The sequence below is a fragment of the Rhinoraja longicauda genome, chromosome 1, assembly GCF_053455715.1.
Source record: "Rhinoraja longicauda isolate Sanriku21f chromosome 1, sRhiLon1.1, whole genome shotgun sequence".
In the NCBI taxonomy this organism is placed as follows: Eukaryota; Metazoa; Chordata; class Chondrichthyes; order Rajiformes; family Arhynchobatidae; genus Rhinoraja; species Rhinoraja longicauda.
In genome coordinates this window covers 84,798,634-84,816,990 of record NC_135953.1, presented here as the reverse complement: position 1 = coordinate 84,816,990, position 18,357 = coordinate 84,798,634, and the positions used below count along the sequence as shown (strand labels likewise).

The window sequence follows — 18,357 nt, the reverse complement described above, 5'->3', positions numbered from 1 at the left end:
GAAACCAGAACCTACTCTCCTCTTTGCGAGTAGTTCTGGTGACTGTTCTATAGGATGTGGTTGCCCTAAAGAAGCTGTAAACCAGATTCACCGAGATATTGCCTGGGATTAAGCATTTCAATTATGACAAGAGACTGCATCAGGCTGGTTTGTTTTTTCTTAGTGTGAAGGAAAAGTGAAGAGAATCTGGTAACGGCTTACAAAATTATGAGCAGCCTGGGTAGAATAGAAAGGGAGAAATACTTCCCCACAGCCGTGTGGTTTAAAACAGAGGGCATAATTTTAGGCTTTGGCGTTGTAAGGCAACAACTCTATCGTTGCGCCACCGCGCCGCCTAGGTTCAGGGTGAGGAGTGGGAGGTTTGTTTGGATCTGAGGAAGAGTTTCTTTCACCCAGAGGATGCTGGATGCCTGAGAGGTCTGTGGTGACAGATACTCTCACAACAATTAGCAAGTACCGTGAAGAGCACTTGAATCATCAAGGCATAGATGGCTCCTGCAACCTCCAGGAGCATTTGCAACCTTTTACCTGAGAGTCAGCAGCTGTGCACCAGTCATGCTGTGCTCCTGGGGGTGAACCACATGGGAATGCACGGACAAGCCAAAACCCAGGGAAGGATGACAATAGGCCTCCAAGACTGGGCAGCATGCTGACACAGTGGTTAACGCTACTGTGCAACAAGACTTGGGCTGTAATCCTAACATTGAAGCCATTTAATTAACATGATTTGCTTTGCATTGTCATACATCCTCCAGTGCATGCTTTGAGTTTGCTCCATTGTAACAATTCCAGCAACCTGGGTTCAATCCTAACTTTAGGTGCCATCTGTATGTTGTTTGCACAGTCTCCCAGTTACTGTTCTCCCCTGGGTGCTCCAGCTTCCTCAAACATCCCAAAGACGGGGTGGTTAATAGGTTCATTTGGTACTGTAGATCACTCCTAGTTTAGGTGAGTGGAAGGAGAATCCCGGGGAGTTGATGGGCTTATGAGAGAGAATAGATAACAGGAAAATAACAGGAGGAATAGGACTCGATAGGTTAGATTGTCTATTCCTTGCGAAATATGAAAAGTTTGGTCATCGGTGGTCTAAAAGATGCAAATGCAGAATGTCCCTGTCTTGGGCTGCCTCTGCTCCATTTGTAAATATACACAAAATGCTGGAGTAATTCTACAGGTCAGGCAGCATCTTTGGAGAAAAGGAATAGGTGGCGCTTTGGGTTGAGACCCTTCTTCAGACTTCTTCAGGGGAGAGCGAAACTAAAGGTATGAAAAGATGCAAATCAAATCCGAGCCGGCACCGATAGCCAAGGAGCCCACAATGGTCCATTGTTAGCTGTCGTGGAGGTGATAACAAGGGGATACAAACAATAAAAATAGCAGGATGACGAGGGGGTGGGAGGGACAGAGAGAGAGGGAATGCAAGAGTTACTTGAAATTAGAGAAATCAATATTTATATCATACAGTTGGGTTGTAAGCTGACCCAGTGAGTTACTCCAGCATTTTGTGTCTATCTTCGGTGTAAACCAGCATCTGAAGTTCCTTCCTACACTATTCCATTTGCACCCCGATGACTATTTCTAGTCTTGCATTGTTTAACATTATCATGCATTCGTTTCAATTTGTTATATTTTCATGCCCATTCACATGGCCAAAACTAGCAGAGAATTTCCTTGGATCTGCTCCAAACATGCTGCTGTGAATGTTGCTTGAGGTGGAGGAGGAATCCTCTTTGCATTCAATGACATTGCTTCTGACACGCTTTCGTCAAGTTGTAGTGGTGCAGGGGGAGCTGTTCTCTGCAGAAATTTATGGCCCAGTCTGCAAGTATGTTCTTTGGCTCCGCTACTCTTCCTGTGTCAAGTCAGCATTTGATTTTGGTACCCACATCATTAATATAGATTAGAAACAGTTGTCTGGGTTTCCCACCACGGCTCTCTGCTGGGATGTTGAGGAAGTCTGTAGAGAAATAGCTAAAAATACCTATTCCTCCTGTTCCACAAATTCCTGCCAGGAAAAAGCCTACAGGACCTCCTGCTCCTGAGTACCAGGAATTTTCACACCTCTTATGAGCCTATTCCTACCTTTTTAACCTGTTTCTTATCCAATTAATATCCGTCTGTGGGTGTTTGTGACTTTTAGTTTAAATATGAACATACAAATAAATATTAGAACTAAGAGCAGGAATGTGCTGTTTGGCTCCTCTGCACTCACCACTGTTCAAAGATCTGACAGAAGCCTCAAGACTGCATCCCTAGTGTAACCTTTCATCCCCTGTATAATCAAGTATCTATCTACTTCTGCCTTCAAAATATTCAGACTCTGCTTTAATTGCCATTTGGGGAGAGCATTACAAAGATTTAGGACTCTCTGCAAAAGCAAACTCACTTTACTCCATTTTAATAAAGTAACTACATTTTTAAAAATCAGTGACACCCATTTCTAGATACCTTAGACTTTACTTTAGACTTGAGACATACAGCACAGAAACGGGCCCAAGTTCGCGCCAACCACGATCACCCCGTTCACTAGCACTACCCTACACACTCGGGGCAATTTACAATTTTACCAAAGTCAATTGACCTGCAAACTGGCACGTCTTTGGAGCGTGGGAGGAAACCGGAGCACCCGGAGGAAAACAACGTGGTAATGGGGAGAACGCACAAACTCCGTACAGACAGTATCTGTAGTCAGAATCGTACCTGGGTCACTAGCGCTGTGAGGCAGCAACTCTACCGCTGTGCTACTGTGCCACCTCCACAAGAGGAAACATCCTCTCCATATTCAAGATCCCCCAGGATCCTATATGTTTTAATACATCCCCTCTCACTCTTCTCAACTCCAATTGATCCAAGCTTAGTTTGGCCAAATGTTCCACCGTTGCAGGTCGCAGTTGAGTAAGCCTTTGCTGAGCTGCTTCCACTACATTAAATGAGGAGACTGGTACTATAAGCAGTGCTCCAGATAAAGATTCATCAATGCGCTGCATAGCTGATGCATAACCTCCCTGTTTTGTTATTCAATTTCCCTCATAATAAATGATCACATTCTGCTGGCTTTTCTAATTATTAGTTGTCCCTCTGCAAGAACCTTTCTGTAAATCATGTGTCGAGATGCTTCTGCACCTCAATGATCTGCAACTGCTCACCATTTAGATAACATGCTTCTTTTTATTAGTAAAATTCAATAGAAGTTAATTGTGTCTAACTCTAATGGCTTTCCAAAAGTCCAAATAAACTACATTAGGACCATGAAGAAACCAAGTAATATTTTTGTTTTGGGTGCATTTCTTCCTTTTTATTTATGCTTTTTCTTAGTTGAACGGATAACAGCAGAATCGTTACTTTGTGGTGGCAGAGTAATAGTGGCAGGATAAAGGGAACTGTCCAAAACCACTGCTCGTAGCATAGGTTATGATGACTTTCTGTATGGCAGGAATAAAAGTAGCAAAGAGGAGGGGTTTAGGGAAGGAGAGAAATCTGCATTGATAGGACTAAATAATGGAATTCTCTACCACCAACTGAGGGATTCTTGGGTGAAGGAATTGTCGTGATGGGAGTTAAAGGGTGAAAGACATAAAGAAAGAAGCAAAGTGGATTCATATGGAGGAAAGTCTCATCTTGTGAGCAGATGCAGCAGAGACAGAGAAACTGAGATTATGGGATGGTGTCCTTGCAAGATGCAAGAACCAAGGCGGCTGTAGAGGTCAGTAGGTTTGTAGTCGACGTCAGTCGATAGTTTGTCCCTATGATGTTGACTGAGAGATCGAGAAAGGGAAAAGAGGTGACAGATATTGGTAAAATTAATTAAATCAATGAGTTCTGCATGGTAAAGGATGCAGCCCCAATGCTGTCGCCGATGTAATAGAGAAAGAATGGGGGAAAGTGCAGGAGTACATTTAGAGTGTTCAACGAAATCAACAAAAAGGCAAACAGAGCTAGGGCCATGTGAGCCATTGCTACACCTTTGACATGAAAATAGTGAGAAGAGCCTAAAGAAAACTTGTTATTGGTGTGTGCAAGTTCCATCAGGAGTGTGTTAGTTGAGCAGGACTGATTGGGTCTCTGTTCAAGGAGGAACCAAAGGGCTCTGAGGCCTTCCTGATGGGGAATGGATATATAAATGCACTAGACGTCCATGGCAAAGATGAGGCAAAGGGGGCCAAGAAATTATGTTATTGAAGTGGCGAAGAGTGTGTGATGAGTCCCGATGTAGGTGGGAAGGAAATAGATAAGAGGGGGAAAAGATAGAATTGAAGTATTTGGAGATGTCTTTGTTGGGGCTGGAACATTCGGAAGCAATGGACCAGCCAGGCAGTCAAAGAGCTTTGCATGTGTGCAGGAGGTGTGGTGAAAGTGATGAAATCAACATTTAATACACTTATTACATAATTTAATAACTGAAATAAATAGGGGTGCCGGTACTCATGCCTCCAAACCAATGTCAGGAATTGTAATCTTACATCAATTTCAATCAACTTCTATCAGAATTCTGGAATGTGTTAACTCTGATGTGTAGTACATGAGAACTTGTTATTGTCAGCAACAATGACAAATTAGTAATCAATCACAAGTTACACATTATAATGAATTATAATAAATTACTCAGTCCATGCCATGTTAAATGTCAGTAAGTTTCATACCTTGTTGTGAGTTGTATATTTTCAGAGATTTTACAAATGATACCTGGACCTGAACCAGCTCAGTATTTGGCATCTTCGGTGCCTACTGAGCAGTTCTGTTGCTCCTAAACTAAACTCTTTGTTCAGATTCACTAGCTACCTTTAATTACACAAGAAAAATAGGAATCCTAAAAGACTTTCCCAGGACTTTTTATGTCAACCATGACCGTAGACAGTGCTGATAATTCTACTCTATCTAACTGCCACAAAGCAGGGATTCCTGAGAACTAGGTTCTCAGGGTTGTGTCTGATTTCTAATCTCAACACTACTTCCCCATCCTCATATCCCCTGAAAGTCCAAAAGTCAATCAATGCCAGCATTGAATGTAGTCAGTAGCTGAGCATGCATTGTCCTCTCGGGTGGAATCATTTGGATACCCAGTGATCTTTTGCTCAACACACTCTCCAATAGCTGATACCTTTTCCAGAGACTAAGCCGTTTTTTTCAATACACTCCATCTAAAGGAAACAACCTTTCAGCATCTGCCATGCAAATCTCCGTCAGTTTACTGCGATCACCTTCCACCTTACTAAACTTCAGTGAGGACACAAAGTACTGGAGTAACTCAGCAGGTCAGGCAGGATCTCTGGAGAGCATGCATAGGTGACATTTTGGGTTGAGGCCCTTCTTCAGTCAGCATGAGCCCATCCTGATTAATCTGTCCGCAATGCACTGTACATTCTTGTTAATCCAGAAGTAAAAACATGGGAAACACATTTTTACTCAGACACTAACAAATTACTGATTGATGGTTTCTCAATATTCCATCATCTTTTATCGTTGCTTTGTAATTAATTTTCATTCAGCAAAGTGATTTAATAGATTGAGATTATAGGATAATGTGAATTTGCAAATGAATATTGTTCAGATAAATCAGATTTCACTGCCTCACTGCAATATGTTGGGATAGAAATTTATTATGTCCTGTGCTAAATAAACAACATAGCTGTGGCTGGAAGATTTGGTAATCTTCCAAATTTCAGAACCATCATAGTCAATTAAATACTAACCAGTGTATTGCACATTCTAACACAAGCAATCCTGGACAAACTTTTATTGTAAAAAATATCATACCTAAGTCCTGATTATTTCATTTAGCAAAAAATAGCATGTTAATTAAAAAGAACAAATGAATCCTTATGTTGTAAATGGTGAAGTTGGAACATGAAAAATCATGATTTCTGAATGGTGTTAATACAGTTTCCAAATTGGAAAACAACTTACTGAGATGTAGTCACAAGGAACTAGACATAAACATGACATGCAAAAGCATGGAATAGTCTTCACCCTACTATAGTTATTCAACCAGATGCAACTAAATTTAAGGTAGCTCTTCTCCAAGAAGCCCTTCTTGCTTAAGTCCATACTCTGCCACCTCCAGTTTAAATTCCATTTGGAATATTTTGGAGGACCAAGAACCAAGAACCAAGAACGACAGATGCTAGTTTACAAAAAAAGACACAAAGTGCTCAGTGGGTTGGAAACTTCTCTGGAGAACATGGATAGGTGATGTTTCGGGTCAGGACCCCTTCTTCAGACAGCTAGGTCTGCAGTCTGAAGAAGGAAATGTCACCTATCCATGTTCTCCAGAGATGCTGTGTGACCCACTGTTACTCCAGCAGTTGTGTGTTTTTTTTTTCTATTGAGAAATAACTGAATAAACAATTCAGGACTAGAAACTAGAAACTTTTCCCATGGGCTGTGGCTTTCTCTTGCAACTCCACCAATACCATTCCCCTTCCCACTGTAGCACTTTCCTACACAGCCACAGGAAATGCAACACGCCATTTCACATCATTCTGAAGAAGGGTCTCAAGCCAAAAGGTCACCCATTCCTTCTCTCCAGAGATGCTGCCTGTCCTGCTGAGTTACTCCAGCATTTTGTGTCTATCTATGCCATTTTACATCCTCCTTTCCCACTGTCCAGGGTTCGAGAGACTGAAGCAGTGATTTACATGCATTTCTTTCAACTTAGTATAGTAGGTGATGTGAAAAGATCTCTCTATATTGGGGGGCTAAGTATGGGTTGGCTGATTGCTTTAAAAAACAACCCCAGGCAGCCACAAGCACGATCCATGATTTCCAGTTGCTGATCACTTTAATTGCTTGTCTCACTCCCATGCAAATCACCGGGTCCTTCCCCTCCTACACTGTGTCAATTAAACTGTAGAATCTGAAGAAACAGTAGATTACAGCCTTCTGAACTCATCACCAAGTTTAACCACTTTGGATTGAAAGATTGATTGAAAGATTGCATGGAAACAGCCCCTTTGGCCAATCGAGTCTATGCCGACCATCAATCACCTGTTCATGTTAGTTCGGTGTTACTCACTTTCTCAACCACTCCCTACACACTAATGGGAATTTACCTAGGCCAAATAACCTATAAAACTGCATGTCTTTTGGATGTGGGAGGAAACCAGAGCACCCCGAGAAAATAGGGAGAACATACAAACTGTACACAGACAGCACCCGAGGTCTGGATCAAACCCAGTCTCCAGTGCTGTGAGGAAGCAGCTCTACCAGCTGTACCACTGTGCCACCCATCAGCACTTAATGAACACTTCCAATGTTTTTTGGTAGATTTTTACCCTATTAGGCATTTTCCTTTGGGTATTGCACATGAGGATTCTGTTACTCCCCGTTACATCTCCATCAAACCAACTTTCTGTTTTATAATCTTTCATCTCACACTATCATTCCTTTTTCCATTTCATCCCTCCAGCCTATTAACCTATGGCATACTCCCCCTTTTGTTCTCTCCTCCCCCCTGTCTTTCCCTCCCATCTTCCAATCAGTTTATCTCCAATGTTCTTCAGCAACCTGAAAAATGATTCCTCGTTCTCTCTTCACAGATGCTGATGAACACATCCAACATCTTCTGGAGGAACACAGCTGGGAAATCTCGTCAATATCGGCAATTTAGTGTTTTTGAAAAAAATCTTGCAAAGTATCTTGCAATTGTATGCTGACTTTAGAGGTTTTTCAAAGGTGTTTGATTATTCTGCACTGAATTAGACACTAGCTGGCAGAATGAGGTAATCAGTGCACAATTAAGTCGTAATGTTCTCCAATGGCATAGTATAAGAAAATAACTGCAGATGCTGGTACAAATCGAAGGCATTTATTCACAAAATGCTGGAGTAACCCAGCAGGTCAGGCAGCATCTCAGGAGAGAAGGAATGGGTGACGTTTCGGGTCGAGACCCTTCTTCAGACTGACCAATAGCATAGTGGTCATGCGACAACTCTCTGGATAACTCCATTGTTGCTAATGGTTCTCTTTAGTTCTTTTCACACCTGCTGTCCTACTTTTTAATCTTTGCTTTATATATCTAATAAACACATTTTTGAAGTGCTTTGTTTTTACTTAAAATATTTTCCAAAATTCACAGATGGAATTTGTAAAAAAAGATCTTTTCTCCTCATTAGCTTAGATTGCCTTAAATGTGTGTCGTATTAGGTAAAACAAAGAAAAGGTTTAACGCCAAGGATTGCAGCTGTTTTACTCACCGCATTACCAATTCCAGATTGATGCACAAACACATTTCCAGTACACTAAACCAGGTTGGGATGTTGCTATTACACCTCTGCTGAATAAACCCAGTATTTATGATAAACCTGGCCCAAATATGAAAATTAGTCATGGAGAGTCATACAGTGTAGAAGCAGCCCAACTTGCCCATGCCGACCAACATGTCCCACCTACACTAGTCCCACCTCCCGGAGTTGGCCCATATCTCTCTAAACCTATCCTATCCATGTACCTATCTAAATGCTTCGTGCCTGCCTTAACTACCTCCTCCGGCAGCTTGTTCCATACACCCACCACCTTTGTGTAAAATGTTACCCCTCAGGTTCCTATTAAATCTTCCCCCCCTCGCCTTAAACCTATGCCCTCTGGTTCTCGATTCCCATACACTGGGCAAAAGACTGTGCATTTTCACGATCTATTCCTCGCATGATTTTGTACACCTCTATAAGATCACCCCTCATCCTCCTGCGCTCTAAGTGATAAAGTCCTAGCCTGTTCAACATCTCCCTATAGCTCAGGCTCTCGAGTCCTGGAAATATCCTTGTAAATGTTCTCTGTACCCTCTCCAGCACGACTCCTTGCTGTGACAGTAATTGCAATTAAATGATAAAATACTGATGTGAAAGAAATTTTGATGTCAATATCGGTACTTACCAGGTTCCCCATTTCTGCCCCTCCTGCCGCGTTTTCCAGGAGGTCCTACAAACAAAACAAAGCATGAATTAGCTATTGCTCACAAGTATACATATCTATTAGACAAAGAAGGGACACAATCCTGGACTACTCTGCAAGTATCTTTTATAAGATGCGGCTCCCAAGGGTCGGGCCATTCCACTATCGAACCCTTCGGCACGGGAATGGACTAGTCCGGGGGCGGCCCTTAGCTACAGGGATAAAGGGCAAGGGTTTAGGCGCGATCGTTCTCTTGCAGACCCGACTGGACAAGAGAACAACAGCAAATAAAATTCCGCCCGAAACATGTGGCTCCTCGCCTTCATTTCGGGCGTATCGCCGCGCCACACTATCCAAAAGAGCACAGGGAGTACCTCAATGGCCACGATTGTGCACAATCCACAAGAGCAAGGAAGTACCTTCATGGCCTGTGATTTGGTGCCATTGGTGTAGGTTTAAGTTTAATTATTGTCACGTGTAACCAGCTATAGTGAAAAGTGTTCTGCATGCTGTCCAATCAAATCAGATAATACTAAACACGAATCAAGGCAAACTCAAATGTAATAGATAGAGTGAAGGGAATTATACAGAGTGCAGAATATAGTTCTCAGCATTATATTGCAACAATTCCAGAGAAAAATTCCAACGTCCACAATGAGGTCAAGGAGAATCAGACTGTATTCTACAGTAACTTCTGGAAGGACCATTCAGAAAACTGATACCAGAGAGGAAGAAGCTGCTTCTGAGTCTGATAGTGTGTGCTTTCAAGCTTCTATTCCTTTTGCCCGAAAGGAGCAGGGAGAAGACGGAATGTCTGGGGTGGAAAAGGTCTTTGATCATGTTGGCTGTTTTCCCAAGGCAGCATGAAGTGTCGATAGAGTCAATCATGGTCTCAAATCTTGTTCCATTTGAAAATAGGTGGACAAACAAAATATATTCCCAAATCCCCACAATTGCTCAAACTTAGTTACATTTTATCCTCAACAAAATTAGAATTTGAAAATGATTATAATTACAGTGTTATGAACAGAAGGGAATTATGATAGAAAAGAGGTTTGGAATGCAAAGGGATAATATTTGTCTACATTCCTCACAATGTATTTTTTGGAAACTTGCATTAACTACTTCATGGAGATTAAATTGCAACCAACAAATGTTCCTCAAATTTTATAATGCAGCATGATATTGGGATGGGAACAAACCCAAGTACAGACAAAGTATGAAAGTGATACATTGAAGTTCAATGATGCAGCCTGGTAACCCACCAAGTCCATGCCGATCTTCGATCACCCATACACTAGTTCTTTATTATCCCACTTTCGCATCCTACACATTAGGAACAATTTACAGAGACCAACAAACATGCATGTCTTTGGAATTTAGGAGGAAACCAGAGGACCTGGAGAAGACCCACGTGGTCACAGGGAGAATGTACAAACTCCACACAGACTGAACATGAGGTCAGGATAGAACTCGGGTCTAGCGTTGCAAGGAGGCAGCTCTACCGTTGCACCACTGTGCCACCCTAAACTTGTATGTCCTAAACTTATATCAATACTACACTATTCTCATTTAACTTTCGCCAAATTTCCCTCAACTCCTGCCAGATTCTACTACGCACCTACACATCAGGGATATATATTGCAGTGGGAAATTAACCAACTATTTGCATGTGTTTGGGATGTTGGAAGAAACTTTAGTATGTGGAGGAAATCCATGCAGTCACAGAGGGAACATACAACTCCACACAGACTGCACCAAATGGAACCTGGGTCTCTGGGGCTGCAAGGCAGCAGTTCCACAAGTTGTGCCACCTGCTGCCTACGTATGCTGCAAGTAAAGTATCATTTACAAACCTTTTAATCTGGAGGTTATAGGAGAATACTGACATTAAAAGAAGGACTGTGAATGCAGTTAAAATGGAGATACAAGAAACATCAAAAGTTGGAATCTTAAGCAAAACACAAAGCGCTGGAGAAACTCAGTGGATCAGCCAGTAACGGTGGAAGGAATGGATAGTTGGCAAGTTGGGTTGGGGCCCTTCTTCAGATTGTTGCAGTAGGGGGAGAGAGCATGACTACTAGTGTAGTACAACTTATATTGTAAAGCTGGGTATTTTAATAAAACAATAATTATTCAAATATTTACTTTACAATAAAAAAGGTTAACCTCAACATTTATAGCTTTGCATCCTATATGTCATTTTTTTCTTAGTAAAACTGTATTTTGACTTATTTGTGCCAACGAGGAAGGTATTAATGTTATCTCAATTTCTTTGCAATTTATACCAATTTTTATTGACTCTTCAACAAATTTATAAGCAGATTGTCAAACTGGATTATTCTTTTATGAAATCCTTCAAGCTTTATTTTCATCATCTGCACATTTGGCATTTTTATCTTGAACATTTTTCACATTTTCGCTATCATGGGCTTTAAGCTCCTGAGTTAAGAATTATACAATTAACTCTGCATTTTGTTTAAGTTTCATCTGTACTAACATTATCAATTTCCCATTATGCTTCATATCAACTTTAACAGCAGTGTTTGTTCTTTTCTAACTTTTCTTCCACTCCTAAATATGTTATCATCCCATTTTTTTTCATATCCGGTTTGTCAACAGTCTTCTGCAATCAAATCTTGATCTTCCTGTAAAATAACTGCATGTAAGATCCCATTTGAGGGTTAAAACTATAACATCAGTTTTCCTTTTATGTAACATTATTCCTTTTGGTTTCTCCTACTTTTATTTCTATAATTTCCCCTTATCACTAGATAATCCATCCATATGCTTTTCTGCCTCTTACTGTTTTTTTTCTACTATGAGCAATATCAGCTTCTGTTTTCCATTTTCTATCTGTTGACCTTGTTGGTTTTATATTTTTAGTACTCTCTTAATTTAAGTGCTTTATCATTTCCCCATTTTACCCCCCATTTTGCCAGGGCATTAGCGTGTGCCGTACTCTGATTCAGTCTTTCTGTGCAGCATAAGGCTCAGCTGTCCTATCGTTGCTTTCAACGCCTCAGTATACCAAATTCCCCTTGTAGTTTATAGCTCGTTTTAAATTGCTTTCCTTAATCCTCACTTTGGTAATCTTTAATGAAAAAAAAATGATTTTTTAATGAATTCTTCTCTTTTCATTTGCTGGAGTTATTCCTAAAGAAGGAATTTTGCATATCCTGTCTTTGAACCCTTTTCTCATAAGCGAGCTTTTAAAAGCCTCCACACCGTTTATCACTATGTTGTTAAGATCCTACATTAGTTTCCTCCACAGGCTTGCTCCAAATCCCTTCAGTATCTTCCCACAGCTGCAAGATGGGCCTTGTCTTTCCAGCACACTGAGAAACAGAGCATACTGGAGGAGCTCAACGGGTTAGGCAGCACATGTGGAGGGAATGGACAGATGACGGGACCCTTCTTCAGACTGATGGAGTAAGGGGGAGAGAAAGCTAGAAAAGAGAGGTGGGAATGGGGCAAGAGATAGGTGGATGGAAGAGAAGTGGGAGGGCAGGTGTATGGAGTAAGTTGACATAGGCCCGAGGTGGAAAAGAGACCAAAGGATGTCAGGTAAGGGAAGAGGAAGAGGAGTGAAATGTAAAGCTGGAGGGAGGAATACGAGTAGAAGGAGGCAGGGGGTGGGGAAAGTGGTGATAAAATGAATTATTACTCAGACTATTATTTTGAGACCATGATCCTGGTTTCTAGATATCGCAACCAGGGAAAACATTATCTCTGCATCTACCATGTCAGCCCCATTAAAATCTTGTACTTTTCAATAAGATCACCTCTTCTTCTTCTTCTTCTTCTTCTATGTGCAGGAGTCTACATGTTTAATCTCGTATCAATGGACAACCGTCCTCTACCTCTACAGCTGTTCCTCCTCTGACAGTCCCAGGAATCATTTAGTATGAGGACTAGTAGGAAAATGTAGGGAGGATTTTTGTTGACTCAGAGGGTGTTTGAGATCTTGAACACTGCCTGGAAGGGTGGAGGAGGCAGCAGCGTTCTCATATTTATTACACACATCCAAATAGCTGGCTACATGTAATAAATAGTAAGATGTATACTTAAAGAATGTTGACCTACGAGGTTGCACACCAGGTTGTTGGACAGATGGGCTGGACAGGAGTGGTAGCTTTTTGACTGGCATGGAAATTATGGGATGATTAGCCTCCTACTGTGCCATAAACTATCCATGATTCTGCAATTCTCCTTGGGCGCAATCTGAAACAACAGTGTAATCAAAACCTGTTGACCCAGCCTGTTCTGCCAAGTCAGTCTTCGGTTATATAGCTGATCCCTGGAGTATTTTATAAGCCTCCTTTGCCTCATTAATTTCAAAGATCTGTTTCTCTTAGACAAATTTGCTTGAAGGACCATGTTATAGGGGCTATAAAAATTAACTGAATATTCAACGGGTGTCACTCCGTAAAAGTAATGAGGGATGTTAACTTGCATTATTCACATGAACACAAGTCTGTGCTTGAAAGCATAGCTGCTTTCTCAATCGTTACAGCACCTACACTGGTTGATACTCCAGTGTTGTGCTGCAGTGAATCATTTAAACCTACACTCACTGTATCGAATAGAAAGATAAAGCACACTTGCAAGCTATGGAGTGAGAACTGGGAAGTGGAATTAGTCTGATGAATCCTTTTTTCCCCTGACGGATAAAATGAGACAAATATCAGCCATCAGTGCAGCCATTTTCTATGATTTAAGAAACAGTAACAATAGCACATTTTCTGAACAACGTATGAACCATTTATTTGCATGATAAAGGCAGAGGTAAAGCTGCCTGCTTCATTTTCTTCACATCTTGTTGCATGGCCTGAGCTGTGTTAAATTCTGTGACTTGAAAACGGATAGGAATTTTTCAACAATGATTGGAGAGATAAAGGCAACTGTACTGTTCCTGTACCTACTCGAAACATAAGATTATTAAAGGGTTGGACACGTTAGAGGCAGGAAACATGTTCCCAATGTTGGGGGAGTCCAGAACCAGGGGCCACAGTTTAAGAGTAAGGGATAGGCCATTTAGAACAGAGATGAGGAAAAACCTTTTCAGTCAGAGAGTTGTAAATCTGTGGAATTCTCTGACTCAGAAGCCAGTGGAGGCCAATTCTCTGAATGCATTCAAGAGAGAGCTTGATAGAGCTCTTAAGGATAGTGGAGTGAGGGGGTATGGGGAGATGGCAGGAACGGGGTACTGATTGAGAATGATCAGCCATGATCACATTGAATGGTGGTGCTGGCTCGAAGGGCCGAATGGCCTACTCCTGCACCTATTGTCTATTGTCTACTCTCTTTATTCTGGTCACTGGGAAGTGGTGAAATCACATGAATGGAATAAAGCAAGGCATTTGAATTTTTTTTAAACAGTCTGGTAAAAGAACATTAAATAAGCAAAATTAAACAACTTTTGTTTTTCCAATAAAAAAGAACTTTTGCGACAGAACTCTTGGAATGACCACAGTTTATATGACCGCCATGGGTGGAATATCATCTTTAGCAACGTACAGCGTAGGTCATAAATCACAATGCTTTTAATTTAAGTTTAGCTTAAAGATACTGCATGGAAACAGGTGTAGAAAAGAACTGCAGTTGCTGGTTTAAATTGAAGGTCGACACAAAATGCTGGAGTAACTCAACGAGCCAGGCAGCATCTCTGGAGGGAAGGAATGGGTGACGTTTCGGGTCGAGACCCCATGGAAACAGGTCCTTTGACCCATTGAATCTACTCCAACCCGTTCACACTGCTTCTCTTATTCCACTTCCGCGTCCACTCCCTCCAAACTAGCACAATTTACAGCGGCAAGCTAACCTGTAAACCTGCATATCTTTGGAAACTGGAGCACATGGAGGAAACCCCGCAGTCACAGGGAGAATGTGCAAACCCCACACAGGATGAAATCCTGGTCCCAGTGCTGTGAGGCAGCAGCTCTACCAGCTGTGCCATTGTGCTGCCCACAATGGCACCCATTCAAGTAGGGACCTCCTGTACTTTGAGACAGTTAATACTTATCATGAAACCTTATGAGGACTATCCCTTATTAGTTCTTGCCGTTTCAAATGCAGGTACATTCCGTCTCTTGGATAACTATCCAGTAATTCTCCCACCATTGATGTTAGGCTCACTGGCCTGTAATTCCCTGGCTTGTCCTTACAACATATTTTAAGCAAGGCACAACATTTTGGTGCAACGTTCAAACCAAAATCCCATCAGCTCGTTAACATGGAAGGTCAAATGTATTGCTTATGGAAAAGTGGCTTGAGAGTGCTATGTCTGAAACGAAAGCAGGCTAGTGATTTATTTGAAATAAAACCTGACAATGCTATAAAAATGAGCAGGCCAGACAGTTTCTGCAGAAAGAGAAGCAGAGTTATAATTTTAGGATCAGTTCCTAGATTCTTATGCTATTTGAGGCATAAATCAACAAAGACCAAACTCCTCATGATTGCAGGATCTACTTCACTCGCTGGCATTAACATTAACTCTGTTTCTCTATCACAGATGCTACCTGACCTGCTGAGAGTTTACAGCATATTCTGTTTCAAACAGGTTTCCAACGTCTGAAGTTTTCGTTTTTCAATTATTATTTTTAAATTTCTGTTTGTAGAATCTTGCTGCATTGTGGTTTTTTCTGCCATACGAAATATGAAGGCACTGCAAAGTAATTAATTGGTGTCTTGGACAGTGGAAGAAACCAATTACAAATAAGGATTCACGCCAAAAATGAAATTTCCACTCGAGTACATTGCTTCAACTACTAACCAAAGTAAAAGCATCACAACCCCTTCTGCTGACCCTGGACCAAGCCTGGCCGCATTGTGCAGCAGCAGCGCATTTACCATTGTTTTGTGAAGCAATTGAGCCTTCTTGCCACAAGGTGACATAAATACTCCCGGCATTCACCCAGACACCTCACCTTATAACACACAAAGGGGTCCTTTGGTAGGGCTCCTTGTCTCATCTTTTCCAATGCACTAAAAAATGCATTATTATAACTATTTGTAATCTCACCCAGGTTCAGAAAGCTCCTGAAAGATCAAGTGTTATTATTCTTCTTGAAATATGTAAGAATACATCTGAATATTATAATTTTCTCTGGTTGTTACTCCTTTGTCATGCGACCATTAAATGCTTCAAATGCGAGCGTTTCATAATAGTTTCAAGTTTACATTTTATCACGTGGTTTTATCCTGCAAAGCTGCTATTCCAATGAGGTAATTACAGTGCAGGTGTTACATGTCTGCTCGCTTGTAAATAAACCGTTAGTGCCTTTGTTAATCATATGATTTACTTGATACAGCTAAACATTTACTTGACAGCTAAACGTTTCCCCGTGCAAAGAATGTGCTTTTACATCGCAGGTGAGATTCTCACCTTTTCCGTCTAGTTTGAGTTCATCTCAACTGCATATTCCACACCATTCACTATTGTTTTTTAATATTATCTTTGGTGTTAAAGTCCGTGGCTCTTTTCGCCAAGCTAAGGTAAGCATTTAAAAAAATTAATGATTCAATGTCAGACTTCCATAATCCTTTCTTTCCACAAATGTTGAAAAGAATATACTTTTGCAGAACGCTGTAGAGGTTGCAGAACCCAGCAGGTGTTCGCAATGAAATGCATTTTACTCTTGATTAATATTGTCCATTAAAAGTGACAGTGTTCATTCCTTTAGAGGCAGATTCAGGGAAAAAAGGTACTTCATTCCAGAAATCATTAACAGGGCTCCTTTGTAAAAATTAATGTGTAACAAAATCACCATGAATCAGTTTTGATGTGACCATGCATATCTCTAGTTAAATGCTAAACCAAAAGCCAGATGGCCATTTATTACTTGGGTTTTGCTAATTCCTTGCCAAGTTAATACCATTTCTGAAAGAGGATACTACGCACCTTGGGTGGTGATAGTTTGGAAGAGTGCTAAGAAGGAAGAAGAAGGTGATAGCATGTTAAGTTTGTTCACATCACTGTGCACTGTTATCCAAGAAGGGTTTGATGGTGTCTGGCTGATGCATGCATCTTAGACATTCACACTTCGAAAGTTCACATGTGGCAAATGAAGACTCAAATGGCGTTATTTTGTTCATTCACCAACAAGGATATGGTTGGCAAAGCCAACATTTCAATAAATGCTTATGTAAAGGTGAGTGGCACTTCTTGCCGGGCTGTCATCTATGCAATTAAAATAATCACACAGATGGAGAGTTCTAGAGCTTTTATCTATTGACGATGAAAAGAGTGCACATATTTCCAAGTCAGAAGGCATGCAATTTAAAACATAAGAAATTGAAGAGTATGCCATGTGTCTCCCTCTAACCTAAACTGCTATTCATTTAGATCATTCTGACTTTATGCTTCAACCTCCGTCTCCATTAAATCTGGTACACCAAAAAACAGATTCCCCCAAAAAACACAAAATGACCACAGTTAACAACCAAGTATCTGCATTGAGTCATAGAGTGATACAGTGTGGAAACAAGCCCTTTGGCCCAACTTGCCCACACCCACCAACATGCCCCAACTACAATAGTCCCACCTGTATTCTTTTGGTCCATATCCCTCTAAACCTACCCTATCCACGTACTTGTCTAAATATTTCTTAAATGTTGCGATAGCACCTGCCTCAACTACCTCCTCCGACAGCTTGTTCCATATCCCCACCACCCTTTGTGCAAAATGGTTACCCCCTCAGCTTCCCATGAAATCTTTCCCCCCTCACTTTAAACCAAAGTCCTCTGGTTCTCGATTCCCCTTCTCTGGACAAAAGACTGCGTTTACCTGATCTATTCGTCTCATTATTTTGTTCACCTCTATAAGATCATCTCCCATCCTCCTGCACTCCAACGAATAAAGCCTTAGCCTGCTCAGCCTCTCCCTATAGCTCAGTCCCTCAATTCCTGACAACATCCTGGTAAATCTCTGAATCCTTTCAAGCTTGATAACATCTTTCCTACAACATGGCCTGCTGCTCTTTATCTCAGGTAATTCTATAGATTTCCAACTCTGTGTGCAGAGAATCTTCCTCTTGGTCCTAAATTGCTGCCCAGATTATGTATCAGAGCCTTTCATAGTTCTAGATGCTTTAGCCAGAGTAAAGAGTCTCTCATTATTTGTCCTGTCATCCCCCTTAGATTCTTGTATGATTAGATGAGATTAACTCTCGTTCTTCTAATTTCCAATCTTACCCAACCTCTCTCTATCTGCTGAATATTTCCTCTTCTCCAGAATGAATCCAATGAATGCAAGCTTACACTTCTTAGTAAGGAGAAACTGGATACGGTACTCTTAAAATGATTTCACCAAAGCTTGGTACATAATCAGCAAGGCCCGTTTAGTCCTTGGATTAAAAGCTAACATACCATTTGACTTATTAGCTGCTGAAACTGCAAATTTACTTTCTATATCTTTATGAAACAGCACACCCAGATCCCTCTGTGCAACAATGTTTACTGTTCTCAATG

At 41.1% G+C, this 18,357-nt stretch overlaps 1 protein-coding gene across 1 annotated transcript in view; it reads right to left on the bottom strand.

Annotated features, from left to right (window-relative positions):
* Positions 1-8,851: 8,851 nt before the first annotated feature.
* LOC144592024 (collagen alpha-1(XXV) chain-like) overlaps positions 8,852-18,357 on the bottom strand; it is a 323,132-nt gene continuing 313,626 nt past the window's right edge. Inside the window, exon 3 of the mRNA XM_078396245.1 lies at positions 8,852-8,913. Within this exon, the coding sequence (XP_078252371.1) occupies positions 8,852-8,913 (62 nt within the window). The remainder of the gene's footprint in view (positions 8,914-18,357) is intronic.